General features: G+C 42.2%; 1 protein-coding gene across 1 annotated transcript in view; it reads right to left on the bottom strand.

The window, feature by feature from the left end:
• Positions 1-18,896, bottom strand: part of ABCB10 (ATP binding cassette subfamily B member 10) — a 690,016-nt gene that overhangs the window by 147,543 nt on the left and 523,577 nt on the right. The window contains exon 8 of the mRNA XM_044076125.1: positions 2,912-2,991. Within this exon, the coding sequence (XP_043932060.1) occupies positions 2,912-2,991 (80 nt within the window). The remainder of the gene's footprint in view (positions 1-2,911; positions 2,992-18,896) is intronic.

The raw sequence follows: 18,896 nt of genomic DNA, 5'->3' as shown, positions 1-18,896 counted from the left end.
AGGTAGCTAAAGGAACTTATAAAGGAAGATGTGAGTGAACAGCAGCAGTTGACTACACCATCCTGGGATGAATGCAGCTATGGCTTGCCACTTGGGTGACACCTACTGGGAGCACCAGGTGTTGCACCTGTATGTATGCATGTGCTGCCTACATGCATGCACATAAGTCGAGAAAGCATACAGAGGTATGCTCTCTCTAGCTGGTAGCACAGAAGCAGATTTCAGTGTGCCACTACAAGGGGGGATACTCCACTGGGGAGGGAAGGGCCACTTCACTGGACCAGTGATGTGGCCTGCTCCCTACCACCTAACTCTTGCCATGGGAAATGAATGATCTAATAATTTACTACAGACAGGAATGAATGGATTGTAGGTTGCCTGCCTAGTCTGGGTATGACTAGCTCTCGCCATACCTGACAGAACAAATAGGTCAAAGTGGGTAAAGGTAGTTTAGCCATTTTTGAAGGGGGGGGGGCATAAAATCTCTGTAAACATGCAGGACAGACCCAAGATATCAGTGTGAGAACTGCTCATCTGTTTGAAAGCTTTCCAATGATGTATGATAAGAGCAGTTAGCGCATTGCAGTTTTGTGATACTACACAATCTATGAACATTGCTCGTACAATATTTTCACAACATTAATAGTAGAAACCATACATGTTAGAAAAATTGTGCGCCTTAATGTTGTGCATAAGATGGCACACTTGTTCGGCTGTTGCTCACACAACTTTTACAGCATTCATGAAAATGTGAAGTCACTGCTAATATTTATAATTGCTTTACCAAACATTTAAATTTCTTACAATATACTTTGCAAGGTACTGATGGAGTAGACATCAACATGAGCATTAAAATAATCAGCCTACTGGAGCAGCATCCAACTTCACAACCAGGTGTAACAAGCCAACCTGGAAACAAGGAAAACCAACCGGGACTTCATGGCTGCCAGCCTGCACTCTTACCTCATGGGTGAAAATGATTGAAAAAGCTGCTGCAATGCTAATCCCAGGAAAAAAAACAGTGGCACTGCAGTTGTAGGGCTTCTCTTAAAATGTGTTTGCTATGCCAGCTGCTTGGAATCACTTGCTTTCTGAAGCATGTGCACTTCCACTCCACTGCAATGCATGCAGAAGGCAGTTAACAGGGAGCAGTTGCTCCCCCCCCCCCAAACAAAAAGCTGCAAGCTGCAAATGATGACCTCAATGCATGTACTTGGTGACAGATGGACTCCCTGAAAGAAGGTGAGTGGCTATGGGTGATGTGAAGTAATTAGCTGACAGGATGCCTGATTTGAGGGCTGACCCTTGGGAAGGAAAATAAAATGACAAAAAATGACTAACAATGAATCAGATGTGTTCAAAGGTGCCTACAGGGTTATGGGGAGAGGTGCAGAGGATAGCGGAACATAAGATGGATTTGACAGAGATGGCCCTTTTCCATCTACATTTTCATATACTTGGAACATTCCTTAGAGATATGCACAGGCAAAAACAACACAGGAAGTCTTCTTCACATGTCAAATACAGGAGATAATGCGTAAGTATACAAAATTAATTCAAAGCAGTAAGACAGGTGAAACAGAAGATCAAATGGTATTTTCCCTTAGTAAATTCTGTACACCTGAGCATCCATATCCATACACCTGTACACCTTTCCAATGCTTGAGGAAATGTTAGATCAGCTAAAATGGCTTCAGAAGTACAAATGCAGCTTGGCCAAACTGAAGTGAGATAAACCAGAATTATTTCACCAAGACATAAGGCTGTATACAGAGTACAGACTGGCTTCTCTGAATCATTTTATCTGACAGACAAGACTATATGTAAATGGAGGACAGACTGGCTCCTGTACTACCATCTGCCAGAGAAAAGGGGAATGTATTCACTACAGCCACAGAAGGCCTATAAAAATCAATGATACAGACTTGATGTTGAGATTGAAACATGCACAAAATACCTACAAAGGGCAAAAAGGCACAGACGATACAAATTCTAAGATATACAAAACATTCTATCAGAAAAAGAAATGCTTTAGTTTGAGTAAGAAACTGAACCTTTTTCACGGTCTTAGAAAAATGTGTAAGCTTTGTTTATTGCACCAAGCATGGCACCTACATTTCTCTTCCTGTAGATACTGCAGTCATATAGGCTCTAAAGTGAAATTAAGTAGCTGGTTAACATGTTGAAGTAATCTACAATACGGATAACTATCTGTAAACTATGAAAACAGTTCCCAGTTGCAATAGGGTTTTCTGCCGCAATACCTTTTAGCATTTTCTGAAAGATATGAAGTCTGAAACACAAATGTATGCCATTATTTGGTGACTTCAATCCTCAGTAAATTTCCAGAAAACCACACATTTTATAAGGCACAGACGGAAAATTTGAAGCAAAAGTCCTGACATTTTGCAACATTCTAGGCAGTTCAGGATATGTCTGCAAAAAATTAGTTTGTGCTTTTTCTGTACTGTGAAAGACTGTAATGGAGTTGCCCAATTTAGTATTAAAACTAGAGAAGCAAGAGATTAAGAGATTATACTATCCATTCCCAAGCATATCTATGTAGAATGGAAATACAGCTGCTTATTCAATGTTAGTATCGGACTACCTCCAACAAATAAGTACTCTGCATATTTTATGTAAAGCAACAGACTAACAAATATAATTCTAACTATGATTTCATGACCATACTGATTTCCATGCACAGCATTAAGTAAAACAGGCAAAAGAAATGTATCATACTGTAAAGTGCAGTACAGCTGGTATACAATCACTCTACCTCCATAAAATGAGTTATTTGAAGACATATGTGGCTCTAAAACACAACAGCCTACTATAAGGTTATTATGCAGGAAATAATCTCAATTCAGGCAAACTCTACAACCCAGTAATACTTTTCTCCTTCCATTACCTGGCTCACAGTTCCAATATGTTTACGTAACCAGTGTGGATTCAAACTGCGTATATCACAGCCATCAACTGTAACGGTACCTAAAATGAAACAAGATTCATATTGTGGTAATCTGCAAGGATGTCAGCACTGTGAATTATTCATTTGGTCTTACCTCTACTATGCTTTATCATAAACAAGAGTTTGGAAATGTTCTCTACTTCCATAGGGAAACAGTTCATCCTGCCTCATTCTAATCCGACAAGGAGAAAATCACAGCAACTGGCTACACGTGATTCAGTACTGTAAGGGTACGTAGTCAATAGTGATAAGGAGGAGACAGGGAGAAAAACCTTACTGTGACACATCTTCCACAGTCAAATACCAATATGTGGGATAGTATCATTAGTAAGGAATGGAAAGAAAAATAAATAAAACAGTTTGGGTTTATGGCTAAAGGAATTGAATATGCTGCAATAATGTTGTACAAAGAGAGGGGAGTATCCAGTGTGGTTCCAAGGTATAAACACTACTGGCAAAGGGGCCACAACAGTAATTACAGAAAGGAGGTGATAAAGTGGAGGCAGTGAAGAAACCCATGGCTGCTACATTTTTTCCAATTTCATATAAACCTATTCTCATACAGTTGTACTTTTTATCCAGTGACACTTTCATATAAAACAGATATGGACTCAGATTATTAGAGATCCACAAGGCTCGCTGCAGTGTACAGCTGCTAAGGTTTCTTCTTCTGATTTCTTAATTTAGCATAACTCTGAATGTTCTATAGCCTCTACACAACTCTTGTTGTGTGCATCATAATGTAATGGAATGAGGCTACAAAAATATGCCCAACACATATGTTCTCCAGTTCAGCTGTCCATGCACTAATACAATCTGAAAGACGGGGAAAAAAAAAAATAGCATAAAATAATATCCTCACTGAGTTTACAAAAAACTCAACCATCAGATGCTGGATGGAGATGTTGTTGTTTTTGTGTCTTTCGGCATTTCCCGGTTACGGGTTGCCACAGCGGAACTCCAGTCCGCTAATGATTGGCAGTTGATTTTTATGTGCTGAGTTGCCAGCCCTGACGCACAACCTTCAACGAAGGTACGTCCATTCACGCATGTCTCCACGCAGAAGACGCTCTAACAGAGTCGGACCGGACAGCGTCTTACTGCGAGGCGACAACGCTACCGCAGCACCACCACCGCAGATTTAGGATGTCATAACCTTACACTATAATATGCATTCTCACATATCCAGGAATGCCCACCCCTTAGCCTCTTAAAAAAAAAAAGTACAGTTGTGTACACTTACCATAAATGTAGATGTTGTTTCTTCACTGTTACAATCATCACATTTGGGTTATCCCTGATGGGGTAGCCCTCAGCCCCCCTGAATACCGGAGACTTAGTATTTCTGCGTCGGTTGCTGTTGATTGAAGACTGACATCAGGTCGTCAGGGGTATAAATAAAGGCAGCCGACACCATTACATCAGTTTTTCTTGCCCTAACTGGGCAGGAGTCCTCAAAGCAGGAGGCCAAGCTCTGGTGGCAGTACCCCACCAGTGGAAAAAAAAAATACCAATATGTCCCTTTCTAAGGAAAGGAGAACAACATGGGAGAAAAGTTACAAAAGAAAAGGGGGAAAGGAGGGAGGGAAACCAGGACTGCAACAGTGAAGACACTCTAACATCTACATTTATGGTAAGTGTACACAACTGTACTATGTTCTTCATGTTTCACTCTTGCAGTCATCACATTTGGGTAGATTCCCAAAGCTCATGAAATGGGTGGAGGCAGTCAAGGAAGCTAGGGGCTGGCTAGCATGCCCTGCAAGACTGCAGAGGCAAAGCCTGCTCTGGATTTAGAAGAGAGGCAAGTGGTAATGTTTGGTAAAGGTGTGAACAGATGTCCAGGTGGCAGCCTCCAGGATGTCCCTGGTGGGGACCCCTCTGAGGAATGCTGCAGAGGTGGAGGCTGCTCTGGTGGAGTGGGTCTTAACCCCCTCGGGGGGAGGCTTGCCATGCTGCTTGTAGCAGAAATGGATGCAATGTGCTATCCATTTGGAAATGGTTTGCTTGGAGATGGCTTTGCCCTCTGCCCCTGAAGCAAAGCTAACCAGCAGTTGATCAGATTTTCTGAAGGGTTTAGTCCTGTCCAGACAGTATCTTAGCTGTCTGTGCACATCTAGAGAGTGCAGAATCCTTTCTCCCTTGTTTTGAGGGTTAGGAAAGAAGGTGGGCAAATGGATGAATTGGTTAACAGCCATGCTGGATACTACCTTGGGCATGAAGGATGGATTAGTTCTGAGGGATACCCTTTCTGCGTGGAAGATGAAGAAGGGTTCCACTGCCGTGAGTGCTTGCAGCTCATAGACTCTTCTGGCTGAAGTGATGGCCAGGAGCTAGGCTGTCTTCCAGGAGAGAAATTTTAGCTCTGCAGAAGAGGCAGGGTGTGCTTTTCCTAGACAAAGTTAAGGTCCCAAGCTGGTGTTAGTGCCCTTCTGGGGGGCCTCAAGTTGTTAGCTCCTCTGAGGAACTGTTTGATCAGTGGGTGTGAAAAAAAAGGCTGCTCAGTGGGAAAATGAGTGGAAATAGCAGAGGTGTGAATTTTTATAGAGCAGAAAGAGAAACCACTGTGTAGTAGGTCAGCTAAGTAGTCCAGGATGAGAGGGAAAGAGGGCTGTGCCGTATTGGCTCTCAGCCTAGATCCAGGTGCAGAACCTTTTCCATTTATCTGCATAACGGGTCAGGTTATAAGCAAAGCTGCCAAATTGTCTACAAATGGGGTTGCATGAATTCCCCTGCCCTCTGGGTTAGGAAGTTGGGAACCTGAGGAAGATTCCATGGGGGCAGTGGGGATAGGCTGTGCAGCAAGGGGTACCAGTGTTGTCTGGGCCATTCTGGAGCTATGAGAATGGTCCTTGGTTTTTCCTCCCTTATTTTGATCAGTACCTTGGGAATGAGAGGTAGGAGAGGAAAGGCACAGACCAAGAGGTTTACCCATGGGAAGGACAGGGCATCTACTTTCCATGTCATGCAGTGATGCTCCTGGGTGCAAAATTTGTCGAGTTGATGGTTGGTGTGGGAGGCAAAGAGGTCGACCTCTGGGGTTCCACATTTCTGAGTTATTAGTAAGAAGGTGTTTCGGCTGAGCTGCCACTCGTGGGGGTCCAACTGCTTAACTGGTCTGCCAGGGAGTTGAGAGCCTCGCAGGTATTGTGCTAACAGGTGTAGATGCATGAAGAGGCTGTGAACCAAAGGATCATGGCCAGCCTGCACAGTGAGTAGGAGTGAGTCCCACATCACTGTGGTGTTGTCTGTTTGGATACGGAGGACCCCTGGAGAGAGAAAGGGTTTGAAAGCTATCAAGGCCTGCTGCACAGTCATCATTTCTTTTAGAATGATGTGCGGGGGGAGTTGCTGGGGGTTCCATTGGCCCTGTATGCACCTGCCGTCCAGGTGTGCACCACAAGCATAGTCTGATGCATCTGTGGTGAGGGTCTGGGCGGCAGGGTGTAGGAAGAAGGGCAGTCCCTTGTTGCGGGTGCAGGCTGTTACCCGCCAAAGAAATTCCTCCCTCAGGCAAGGAATAACAGGTAAAAGAGTTTCCAGATCTTGACAGTGTTGACAACAAAGGCTCTTTAGGTAATACTGAAGTTTCCTCATATGCAGTCTGGCATATGGAATAAGGAGTATGCAAGATGTCATGAATCCCAGGGCTTGCAGGATTTCCCTTGCAGAAAAGCTGGGGCCTGGTGGCAAGTTGACAGAAGTAAGCTGGGATGCTGTGTCCAGACCTATCCTTTTGGTGGGTTGTTTGGATTTCTTTTTGTTGATTGTGTTCCCTAAGGAGGTTAGTAGGTCCTTTACAAAAGGCAAGGTCTTTGAACAGCTTTTCCTGGCTGTCTGCCTGAATAATTCAGTCATCTAAGTAAGGATAAATTTAAATATTTCATTGTCTGCAAAAAGCAATGGACGGAGCCAGGCATTTTGTGAAAACTCTGGGAGCAGTAGATAAGCCAAAGGGAAGTGCAGAGAACTGAAAGTGATGAGATCCTGCCCTGAACCGAAGATATTTTCTGCAGGACTCCCTGATGGGAAAGTGGGGGTAGGTCTCTTTTAGGCCCAGGGTGACTACCCAAGCATCCTTGGACAGCATGGGTAGCAGCTGCTGGAGGGTGAGCATTTTGAATTTGGGGATCACCAGGAAAGTGTTTAGAATGAACAGATCAAGGATGGGGCACCAGGTGCCCTCTTTTCTGTGTACTAGAAAAAAGTCTGGAGTAGAAGCCTTGGCCTATCTGTTCTGCAGGAACGTGTTCTACTGCTCCCAAGGAGAACAGGGTATGGATTTGTTTTTGAGTCTCTGCCCACTGATTTGGTGGTAGATCTGGGAACCCTTTGGGGGTTGAAAGGGTGTGGAAGGAGAATTTGTACCCCTGAGACACAATGTTCAGAACACGGAATTTATTCCTAGGGAAAGAATTCAGTTGGCTGTTTCTGTGACTTTGCTATTTTCAGCACTGTGGTGGAAAGTTACGGGTCGGGTTCAGGTGAGTATGCAATTGTGTGGACATTAGGGGCGGGTTAAGTGAGTTAGGGTTAGGGCGCGGGTCAGGTGATTGTGTGATAGTGACAGACTTTAGGGTTAGGGATGGGTTAAGTGAGTCTGGGATAGTGAAGGACCTTAGGGTTAAGGTAAGTGGATGGATAGTAGTATATGTACAGTTTAGTGTAGGGTTAGATGTAGGATTTTAAGTGTATGTGTGTGGATTGCTGTTTTTTTTGGTGTGCTTGTGTTATGCATGTGTGTTTCAGAATAGCAAATTTTTTTCCATGGGAAAAAATTTGCTGTTCTGAATGTTCGATATTTTGTGGTTTAGCTATTTTATGTTCAATGAAATAGCGTTCGCTATTTTCATCTTTTGATAGCGTGATATAAACGCGGCCCTGTTTACTAGGTGTAGGAAAGGACCAGTGTTTGGAAGGAAAATGCCTGCTGACGCTAGGGGGCTGTACCTGTAAGAAATATTTACCAGTCTGCATAGATTTTGCTTTCTCTTCCATCTTCTTTAACACCTCTTCTGCTTTAGTACCAAATAAGTTATCTTTGTGCAAGGGTGCATCCAACAATTTTGATTTGACATAGTCTGGCAGGGGTTGCTCCTTAAGCCATGCGTGTCTTCTAATGACAGATCCAGTGACTGCTGCCCAGCAAGAAGCTTCTAGGGCATCAAATCCGCAGTGCAAAGTGTGTTTAGTTACTTGACCAGCAGAGTGCATTAATTCCTGTAAATCTTTAGATTCTCCCCATGCAGGAAAGGAGGTAATTTTTTTTGTTTAAGGAGTTCCAAGGCATGTTGCTGATATTTAAGCATATGGAACTGACAATTGAGTGCCCTGATAGCAAAAGTAGCAGAGGTGTATACTTTTTTACCCCATCTGTCAAGTGCTCTGGACTCCCTGTCTGAGGGGGTGGGATTCTTAGCTGAAGTAGCTTTAACCCCTTTTGGGCCTTGAGTAATGACCTCAGGGTCCACTGTTGGGTTTTTAAAGATATTTGTGAGAGTCAGGGACTCTGTAGTACATTTGAGATGTATATAAAATATTAAGAAAGAAAGCTCTATAGTAATGCTTTTTAATCAAGTACATAGTGGAAATATTGAAGGCTTAAAAGGGTCTATTTTAGAAAAAAATAAATGTTTACACTAATGGTAATGAATTTTTAAAAAATGAATCATTGTTGAAATTTATATTTTAAAATATGATACTATGTTACCTAAAGGGCTAAATGCAGAAATGATTTGGAGATGTTTAATGAAATGAATAATTGTTTTATTGATTAATTGATGTAGATATATAGGTAGGTGTGTATTGCTTGGTAATGTTATACTCCTTTGAAGGCTGTTTGGCCGAGACGTCAGAGAAATAAAGAATTTTGTGGATTTCTTCACCTGGTGGTCTTTTTACCTGTTTTGGTATTGTGGTGATTCGTTTTGTGGTATATTACTCTGTAGTACCTGTCTGGCTTTCTGGGAACAGGAGGGAGGGTGTCTGGGGTAAAGCTGGATTCAAGGAAGACATCATCTACCGCCTCTACTACTGGGAGGTAGGGCTAAGGGCCTGTGCTGTGGAAGGTCCAGAAACTCTCTGAGTCCCTTTTTAGACTGTGGGTAGTCTTGACTCTCCCATTTGAAATGGTCCCTTAAAGTATGCAGGGTTTCCCTAAAGGAAAAATCCGCTGGGGGAGAGGCTGAAGGAATAGATTCCTCTGCATCAGAATGCTCATATGTAGAGAGGGGCTGCATGTCTTCATAGTCAGATGCAACAGATTCCTCTGACTCTTGTTCAGAAAAAACTTCTGCAGACAGATCTCTCTTTCTTTTTGAGGGGGTGGCTTGGCTTCCCCTAATCAGCATGATAAGGTCCTCTGCCATTCTAAACATTTGTGACTGGGGCTAGGGAGCAGGCACCAAGAATGGCTGAAAGGCTGTTTCTTGGGGGGTGGTTCGACCCCTGGGCCTAAGGAACTTGGTTGGTTTAGAAGGAATGGAAGCTGTGAAAAAAGGCATCAGTTTATGTCTGGATTCAGTGTTGCGATGGACTTCCTCGGAAGCCGGTGCCTGCACAGCAGCTCTGGACCCATCCAAGGTAGAGATGACTGCAGCATCCTTAGACGAAGAAGAGTTCTGCGGCATACTGGACTCAGAAAAGGTCTTGGTAGAGGCCTGTGAATTAACTAAAGCGGGCATCAGGGGCTGTGAAAGCGCCACACTAAATTCCCTAGGACCGACGACCAGCTTGGCGGAAACCTTGACGGAAGGTTTAGTCCTGTGCGGTCTGTCTCTATCTTTACATTTTTTCAGAAGGTCTGCTGTCGGATGGCTTATGGAAGCCATATCGGAATTCGAGAACTGTAAAAGGAAATATCTGGCTACAATAATGGCCCGACGACGAAAAGTTCTGGCATTAAAAGCACAGAACTGACAATCAGGGACGTTGTGGTCTGGGCCTAGACAAGTGGCACAGTAGGAATGGAAGTCCCAGTGTTTTATCTACTTTCCACAAATGAGATAATTATTAACTTTTTCTAACATCGGTTAGTGCAAGAAAAAAGGATCCCCAACGAGGTACTTAGCTTTTGAAGACTTCAACTTCAATCCAGAAACGAAACTCAGGTAGTGGCTGACTGGCTCTCGCAGACTGCTTCCGCTTCGGGCCCCACTGCAAGAAAGACTTATGTAATGATGTTGGCTGCCTTCCTTTATACCCCTGATGACCTGATGTCAGTCTTCAAGTGACAGCAACCGACGCAGAAATACTAAGTCTCTGGTATTCAGGTCGGCCGAGGGCTACCCCAGCAGGGATAACCCAAACGTGATGACTGCAACAGTGAAACACGAAGAACATCTTGAATTATCTTGTTTCCTCCTTTCCCACTTACTTAGGAAAAAAATACCTGCACTTTATTCAGCTGCTTTTACTGGATCTGTCTTTCTTTCTACCTTTTTACTGTAAGAATATGCATCAAAAAACAAAATAAAGTGTTCATCTGTGTTTAATTTGCTGCATTTATTATTCTAAGCCTCTTAGTTTTGATTTAAGCACTTGGCCTTCACACTAATTACCTTACATAAGGAAAGTTTGCAGTCTACACTAGAGGTAGTTTACACCCTTCTAATATGGGAATTGCTGGTTGAAGGCTTATTGTGTCTGCTATTCTAAAAGTGTCTTAGTTCTGCTTTAAGCTCTTGGGCTTCAAGCCAGTTGTTTTACATTAAGAATATTTCTGGTCTACACTCTTGTGGGAAGAGAGGGTAGCCTCTGTCCTTCTGAGGTGGGAATTGTTGGTGAAGGCTTGTTGTGCCTGTTATTCTAAGTGTGTTTGTTCTGATTTAAGCACTTGGGCTCCAAACAAGTAATTTTACATTAGGAAGATCTCTGATCTACACTTTTGTAACAGAACAAGATAGCCTACATCCTTCTAAGCTGGGTATTGCTGGTTGAAGACTTAATGTGTCTGTTATTCCAAAAGTGTCTTAGTTCTGGTTTAAGCACCTGGACTCCAAACCAGTTAGTTTACATTAAGAAGGTTTGTGGTCTGCACTCTTGTGGCACGAGAGAGTAGCCTCCACCATTTTGAGCAGATAATTGCTGGTGAAGGCTGGTTATTCTAAGTTTCTTTATTCTACTTTAAGCACTTGGGCTCCAAACTAGTAACTTTACATTAGGAAGGTTTGTGATCTACACTCTTGTGGCAGGACAGGATAGCTTATAACCTTCTGAGCTGGGAATTGCTGGTTGAAAGCTTACTGTGTGTGTTATTCTAAGTGTCTTAGCTCTGTTTTTTTTTAAACAAGAAACATCTTTATTAAATCATTACGTATGATATAGGCCATGTACATTTACATAAATGACAAACCATAGTGACACAATCTCAGTTGCAAGCATTATACATTCTAAACTGTGCAACACAACTGTAGCTGCAAACATTACACATCACTTTTAATATATACACTCATTGTTAGTCAACCATTACATAGCTCATTCAAATCCGGTCTTCTTTTAAACCTCATTCCTCCTCTGCATGTATTGATCCCACAGTGCTAATTTTTTCTATGTAATTTGTTCCTACCCTTTTCTAAAGATCCCACTTCCAGTTGTTTTAACTCTTGTTACTATCCTTCACTACTTCTAATAAAGTTGGTTTAGACTGACTTCCATTTTCTAACAATTGTTTTTTGGGTAGCCATTATAATTAGACTCAGCAAGGCAGTACAGTTGTGTACACTTGCCATAAATGTGGATGTTCGAGTGTATTCACTGTTGCAGTCATTACATTTGGGTAATCCTGCTGGCAGGTTGCCCTCAGTCGGCCTGAATTCCAAAGTCCTGGGTCCTGCATCGGCTGCTGTCGCCCCTTCCCTGAGGTCAGGTCATCAGGGATATAAAAGATGCAGCCGACGCCATTTTCTTTAGTTTTTCCTGCTCCAGATGTCAGGTGCCCCCTAAAAGTGTAGCCAAAATTTAAATATATATATATATGTAAATACATGCAGCAATATAATCTTTACCTTCATCTACAAGCAAATACACCACATAGGTTGTACAGATCAGAGAAGGAAAGATAGGTTCCATCAGAATAAAGGGGGATGGCGGGTAACCTGGACTGCAACAGTGAATACATTCGAACATTTACATTTATGGTAAGTGTACACAACTGTACTATGTTCTTTGTGTTTCACTGTTGCAGTCATTACATTTGGGTAGAGTCCCAAAGCTATGGATGGGAGGCTGGAGCTAAACAGCATTAGGAGCGGCTATGAGGCCCTGCAGAACTGCAGTGGCAAAGCTTGCCCTGGACTTAGAGTGGCAGACGATAGTGCTTAGTAAAGGTGTGCACTGAACTCCAAGTAGCAGCCTCTAAAATGTCCTTGGTTGGTACTCCCCTGAGAAAAGCTGCTGAAGTGGCAGCAGCTCTAGTTGAATGTGGCCTAATGCCCTTAGGAACTGGCTTGCCATGGTGTAAGTAGCAGAAATGAATGCAGTGGCCTATCCACTTTGAAATAGTCTGCTTTGAGATAGCCTTTCCTTGTGATCCTGCAGCATATGCCACTAGTAATTGCTCTGTCTTTCTGAAAACTTTGGTTCTGTCCAAGTAGAATCTAAGCTGTGTACGTCCAAAGAATGCAGAATTCTCTCCCCCTTGTTCTGTGGATTTGGATAAAAAGTTGGCAGATGAACAGTTTGGTTAAGAGCCACACTGGACACCACCTTAGGCATAAATGTTGGGTTTGTCCTCAGAGAGACCCTGTCTGGATAAAAAATGATAAAAGGTTCCACAGCCATGAGTGCCTGTAGCTCTGAAACTCGTCCTGCAAAAGTTATTGCTAGGAGCAGAGCTGTTTTCCAAGATAAAAACATTCTATCAGCAGTAGCAGCTGGCTCAAAAGGAGGCAGGGTGAGTTTTTCCAAGACATAGTTGAGGTCCCATGCAGGCATTGGTGATCTCCTTGGAGGCCTTAAATGTTTAGCTCCTCTGAGATACTGTTTTAATAAGGGATGAGAAAAGATTGGTGGCTCTGTATTGTAATGAGCCGAAATGGCAGAGGCATGAATTTTAATAGATGAAAAAGAAAGGCCTTTGTCCAGCATCTCAATTAAGTATTGAAAAATCTGAGGAATATTTGGCGCAGCTGTATCAGTTCCTTGTGCCTGGTTCCAAGCACAGAATCTCTTCCATTTTCCAGCATAAGATTTTCTAGTACTAGGCCTTCTGGCCTCCAAGATGACATCCATCACAGCTTTACTGAGAGGTGTGTTTTGTATGACTACCTTATCAGCCATGCTGCCAGGTTTAAAGTCCTGAGTTGGCTGTGCAGAATCTGATTGTTTTGCTGGGACAGTAGATGAGGTATTTGAGGTAAGGTCCAAGCTAGGCATTGAGACAAGTTCTTTAGGAATGGGAACCAGTACTGGCCGGGCCAGTCTGGGGCAATCAGTATCATTTTTGGTTTCTCCTATCTGACCTTTAGGAGTACCTTGGGGAGGAGAGGCAGTGGGGGGAAAAGGCATATACTGTTAAGTTTTTCCAGCTGAAAGATAGGGCTTCCACCTTCCATGCTTGTCTGTGATAAGTCCTTGTGCAGAATCTTTTTATTTGGTAGTTGTGAGGGGAGGCAAATAAATATATGACCGGGCATCCCCATTTCCTTGTTATCATGCTGAAAACTTGTGGATCCAGCTGCCACTCGTGGGGATCCATGAGGTTTCTGCTTAGTTCATCTGCCAGAGTATTTTTCCCTTCCTGGCAGGAATTGTGCCTGCAGATGTACCTGGTAAGTTAATGCTGTGCCCCACAAATTCATGGCTAGTCTGCAAAGGGGGTAAGAATGTGTGCCCCCCTGCTTGTTTATATACCACATGACCATGGTGTTGTCTGTCTTTATCAGTAGTTGTCCCTGATAAAGTAGGTCCTTGAAGGCTGTCAGGGCATTCTGAACAGCTAGCATCTCTTTTTGATTGATATGTAGATGCATTTGGGTTGAGGACCATGTCCCCTGAATGCATCTTCCTGCCATGTGGGCCCCCCAAGCATAATCTGATGCATCCGTTGTTAGTGTCTGCCTGGCTGGGGGTAATGTGAATGGCTGTCCCTTGTTTTGGTGACAAGCCTTTGCCCACCATCAAAACTCCTGTTGTAGGCAAGAGTAACCATTGTTTCCAGGCTGTGGCAATGTTGAGTCCAAACACTTTTTAGGTACCATTTAAGTTTCCTCATATGCAGTCTCGCATACGGAATTAGTAGGATGCAGGATGCCATGAAGCCCAAAGCCTGCAGAATTTTTCTTGCAGATAACTGGGCCCTTGTTGCCAACATTTTGAAATAGGTAGTCAGTTGCCTTTGTTTGGCGTGAGATAAGCCATCTAGGCAGTTGTATTTAAGCTTGCACCCAGGAATATTATCTCGAGAGGGTACTAGCTTTGATTTCTTTTCGTTGACTGTGTACCCTAAGCATGTTAGAAGTCTCTTCACAAACGCCAGATGCTGTAGAAGAATGTCCTTGTTCTCTGCTTGAATTAGACAGTCGTCCAAGTAAGGATATATTTGTATTCCTCTTTGTCTGCACAATGCAATTACTGGTGCCAGGCACTTTGTAAAGACCCTGGGTGCAGTAGATAAGCCAAAGGGCAGTGCAGAAAATTGGTAGTACATTGAGCCAGCCTTGAATCTGAGGTATCTTCTGCACAACTGTCTGATTGGGACATGCAGGTATGCCTCTTTTAGGTCTAGAGTCACCAGACAAGCGTTCTTGCTCAGCATGGGCAGAAGCTGCTGCAAAGTCATCATCTTGAATTTTGGTATATCCAGGAATGTGTTCAGAATAGATAGGTCCCAGTATTGGTCTCCAGGTCTTGTCCTTTCTGGGTACCAGAAACAGTCTTGAGTAAAATCCTTGTCCCTGCTCTTGCTCGGGTACTTGTTGAATGGCCCCCATGCCCATGAGGGATGAGACTTGCTTTTGTGCCTCTGCCCATTGATTTTTCAGCAGATCTGGCCAACCATTTGCCCTTGGCAAGGTATGGAAATGGAACTTGTACCCTTGTGATACAATATTTAGAACCCACTTGTCCTGGGTTATAATGTGCCAATTTTGATAAAAAAGTGCTAATTTCCCCCCTAAGGGTGCTGCCAGGACATAAGTACTTGGTACAGGCAGGGGGAACTCATTGGGACTGTGTCCTGTATGGTTGTGATTTGTCTTCTCCAACTTTGGAGGTAGAAGCACCCCATTGCTTTGACCTGTAGGAACCTGGGATCTGCCTCTAGGGTGTCTGGAACTGCCCTTTTGAGGTCTGTCTGACACAGGAAAGGACCAATTCTTTGTAGGCCAGTGTCTACTAAACCTAGGTGGCTGTACTTGTAAAAAATCTTTGACAGTTTGCAAAGATTTAGCTTTGTCCTCCATTTTCTTTCACACCTCCTCTGCCTTAACACCTAACAAAGTATCATGCTGTAAAGGTGCATCTAATAATTTAACTTTGACATGATCAGACAGATTTTGTTCCTTTAACCTAGCATGCCTCCTAATTACAGAACCTGTAACTGCGGCCCTGCACGAGGCCTCCAAAGAATCAAAACCACATTGCAAAGTATGCTTTCCAACTTGTTCAGCTGCATGCAATAAATCCTGCATTTCCTTGTTTTCTGCACATTCAGAGTTTAATAACATTTTCTGTTTAAGCAATGCCATGACATGTTGCTGATATTTGAGCATATGAAACTGACAGTTTAAGGGCCTTATAGCCACTGTAACAGATGTGTAAACCTTTTTCCCATCTATCCAGTGCCCTAGAAACTCTGTCAGAGGGGGTAGGGTTTTTGCAGCAGAAGCCTTAACTCCTTTGGGACCCTGTGAAATAGTTTCTGGGTCTGCAGCAGGGTTTTTAAAAAGAAATTTATGAGAGTCAGGTACCCTGTAATATCTGTCAGGCTTAACGGGAGCTGGAGGTAAGGAGTCAGGGGTAAGACTAGACTCTGAAACCACATCATCTACAATATCTAACACTGGTGGAATGGCTAGTGGCCTGTGTTGAGGTAGTAAAAGGAAATCCCTGAGCCTCTTTTTAAATTCTGAAAAATCTTGGTTCTCCCAGTGGAAATGCTCCCTCATGGTATGCAAGGTTTCCCCAAATGAATAGTCCTCTGGAGGAGAAGCTGAAGGTATAGATTCTTCAGCATCAGAATCCTCATAGGGGGGAAGAGAATATTCCTGATCAGATGAGGAATCAGAAGAAACAGAAACCTGATCCGAAGATTCATAGTCAGTCTCTTGCCTAGGCCTCTTATCAGGCGGGGGATGGGAACATCTAATCAAGGTATTTAAGTCTTCGTCCATTTTGAGCATCTGTTTTTTGGGCATAGAGGCCTGTCCACGTGGCTCTTGAGTTTGTTTCTTTGCTTTAGAAGGTGCTTTAGTCTTTGCCTTTGAAGCTGAGGATGGTTTAATGTAAAGATGCTTAGGTCTGAATACACCCTCAGAAGCCGGTGCCTGCTCAGCGGCTCTGGATCCATCTGAAGGAATAGTATCTGAGGCTCCAATGTCTTGAGTTTTCAGCAGCATGGCCAACTCCAAGTGGGAGTCAGTAGCAGTCTGCGACTTTAAAGAAGCAAGCATCAGGGGCTGCGAAAGTGCCTCACTGAGGACTGGCGACTGGCTTAGGAGAAGCTTCGTTTTCGGTTTTGGGCCTCGGTTGTCTATCTCTCTCCTTTTCTTTGTGTTTTTTTGTGAACTCCGGTAGTCGGATGGCTATCCGACAACATTTCTGGATAATTAAACTGGCATCCAAAATAGTTGAAAGCAAAATCATACAGCCGCTTAATAGTGCGTTGGTTAAATCTAGCAAAAAACAGACAACCAGCAACGTTGTGATCAGGGCCCAGGCAAGGAATACAGTAAGAATAAAAACCAAAAAAGGAGATGACAGCGAAAAACAAAGCTAGAAACCACAAAAAAATCGCTGTGGAAGTCCAATAAAAGGAGAGTACTAGCGGAGAATATAGTTTATTAAGCAATTCCTGCACAAATACACCCAAATGCATGAACGTTGTAAGTCTTGCTAATACGTTTCCGTTTCCCCCTTCGTCAGATGTGAATTTATACCAAATTTAAACTAGTGGCTTGAAAAAAGAAGAAAGAACCAATCAAATCCTACAGTCAATTAATCCCTTCAAAACATGAATATGCATGTCCAACTCATGAATATGCAAATTTAAATTACGAAAACTTCTTTAATACGTTTGAAAGTCTAAAAAACAATCTGTTTTGAACTAATAAAAACTAAAATGATTTACAAAAAATCCAACATACACATTAGTTAAAATACCCTAAATACATTCATATAAATACTTAATAAATCATAATATGTTAAAATCAAATGAGCTTTGCAATAAATAAATGCCCTCTAGTGGACTACAAAGCCAATTACAACTTGGCTGATCTTATTTTTAAAACTGGAAGAACAGACATGTCATTTAAACCAGGGAATTTCGTAGCTTCTAAGACAATTTGCCAATAAAGCTCACGATATTCAAGTTTTGTTTCCCACATGCCTTTTTTAGGAACTACCTCTAAAACAAAAAACAAAAATGAAGCTTGTGGACAGATGGACATATGTCTAAATAAAGCATTATTAGAATTTGATTTACTTATTTCATACATATGTTCATAAATGCGTGTTTTTAATTTTCTTTCTGTCTTGCCAATGTAAAATGAACTGCAAATCCTGCACGAAGCAAGGTACACAATTCCACTCGTATTACAATAGGCAAAACATTTGCCAGTAATAGTTCTGTCCCTACTACTATTACCAAGGAAGATGAGTTAATAAGATAGGGGCACTGAGAACATGTACCATATTTAAAGGACCCTATCCTTTTAGTATTAACTTGTTTTGTAGAACAACCATATTCAAAAAGATTTTTAAAATTCCTTTCTTTTCTATAGGAAAAATTTAATGTATTCCTAAAGAGGGGGCCCAAATCAGAAATCTCCTTAAATTTCTCCCACTCTTTACTAATAATGTTCCTGATAATAACTGTGTCTCCATTAAAATCCAAAACATAAGATGACTTACATTCACTAAAAAGATTGGACTGACTAGAGGGGTTCCCCAAGGGAGCATCCACTCCCAAAATAGGTGCAAATCTACCTAATCTGCCATTTTTCATGTCATGTTGTCTATTCTTCCAGTTTTAAAAATAAGATCAGCCAAGTTGTAATTGGCATTTTAGTCCACTAGAGGGCATTTATTGATTGCAAAGCTCATTTGATTGTAACTCTGTGTGGCGACATGCGTGAATGGGCATTCCTTCGTTGAAGGTTGTGCATTCGGCCCAGCAAGCCAGCACGTAAAAATCTACTGCCAATCATTAGCGGACCGGAGTTCCGCTGTGGCGACCCCTAACCGGGAAAAGCCAAAAGACACAACAACAAAACTTCATTTGATTGTAACATATTAAGTATTTATATGAATATATTTAGGGTATTTTAACTAATGTGTATGTTGGATTTTTTGTAAATAATCATTTTAGTTTGCATTAGTTCAAAACAGATTGTTTTTTAGACTTTCAAACATGTATTAAAGAAGTTTTAGTAATTTAAATTTGCATATTCATAAGTTGGACATGCATATTCATGTTTTGAAGGGATTAATTGATTGTAGGATTTGACTGGTTCTTTCTTCTTTTTTCAAGCCACTAGTTTAAATTTGGTATAAATTCAGTCCTTTGTAATTTATTTGGTTTTTACATCTGACGAAGTGGGAAACGAAAACGTATTAGCAAGACTTACAACGTTCGAGTATTTGGGTGTATTTGTGCAGGAATTGCTTAATAAACTATATTCTCTGCTAGTACTCTCCCTTTATTGGACTTCCACAGCGATTTTTTGTGGTTTCAATACAGTAAGAATGAAAGTCCTTATGAGGTATT

Source organism: Protopterus annectens, chromosome 1.part1 (assembly GCF_019279795.1).
Source record: "Protopterus annectens isolate FY-2018-M chromosome 1.part1, PAN1.0, whole genome shotgun sequence".
Classification (NCBI taxonomy): Eukaryota; Metazoa; Chordata; order Ceratodontiformes; family Protopteridae; genus Protopterus; species Protopterus annectens.
The sequence above is the reverse complement of the archived record's forward strand: the minus strand, read 5'-3'. Positions and strand labels throughout refer to the sequence as shown.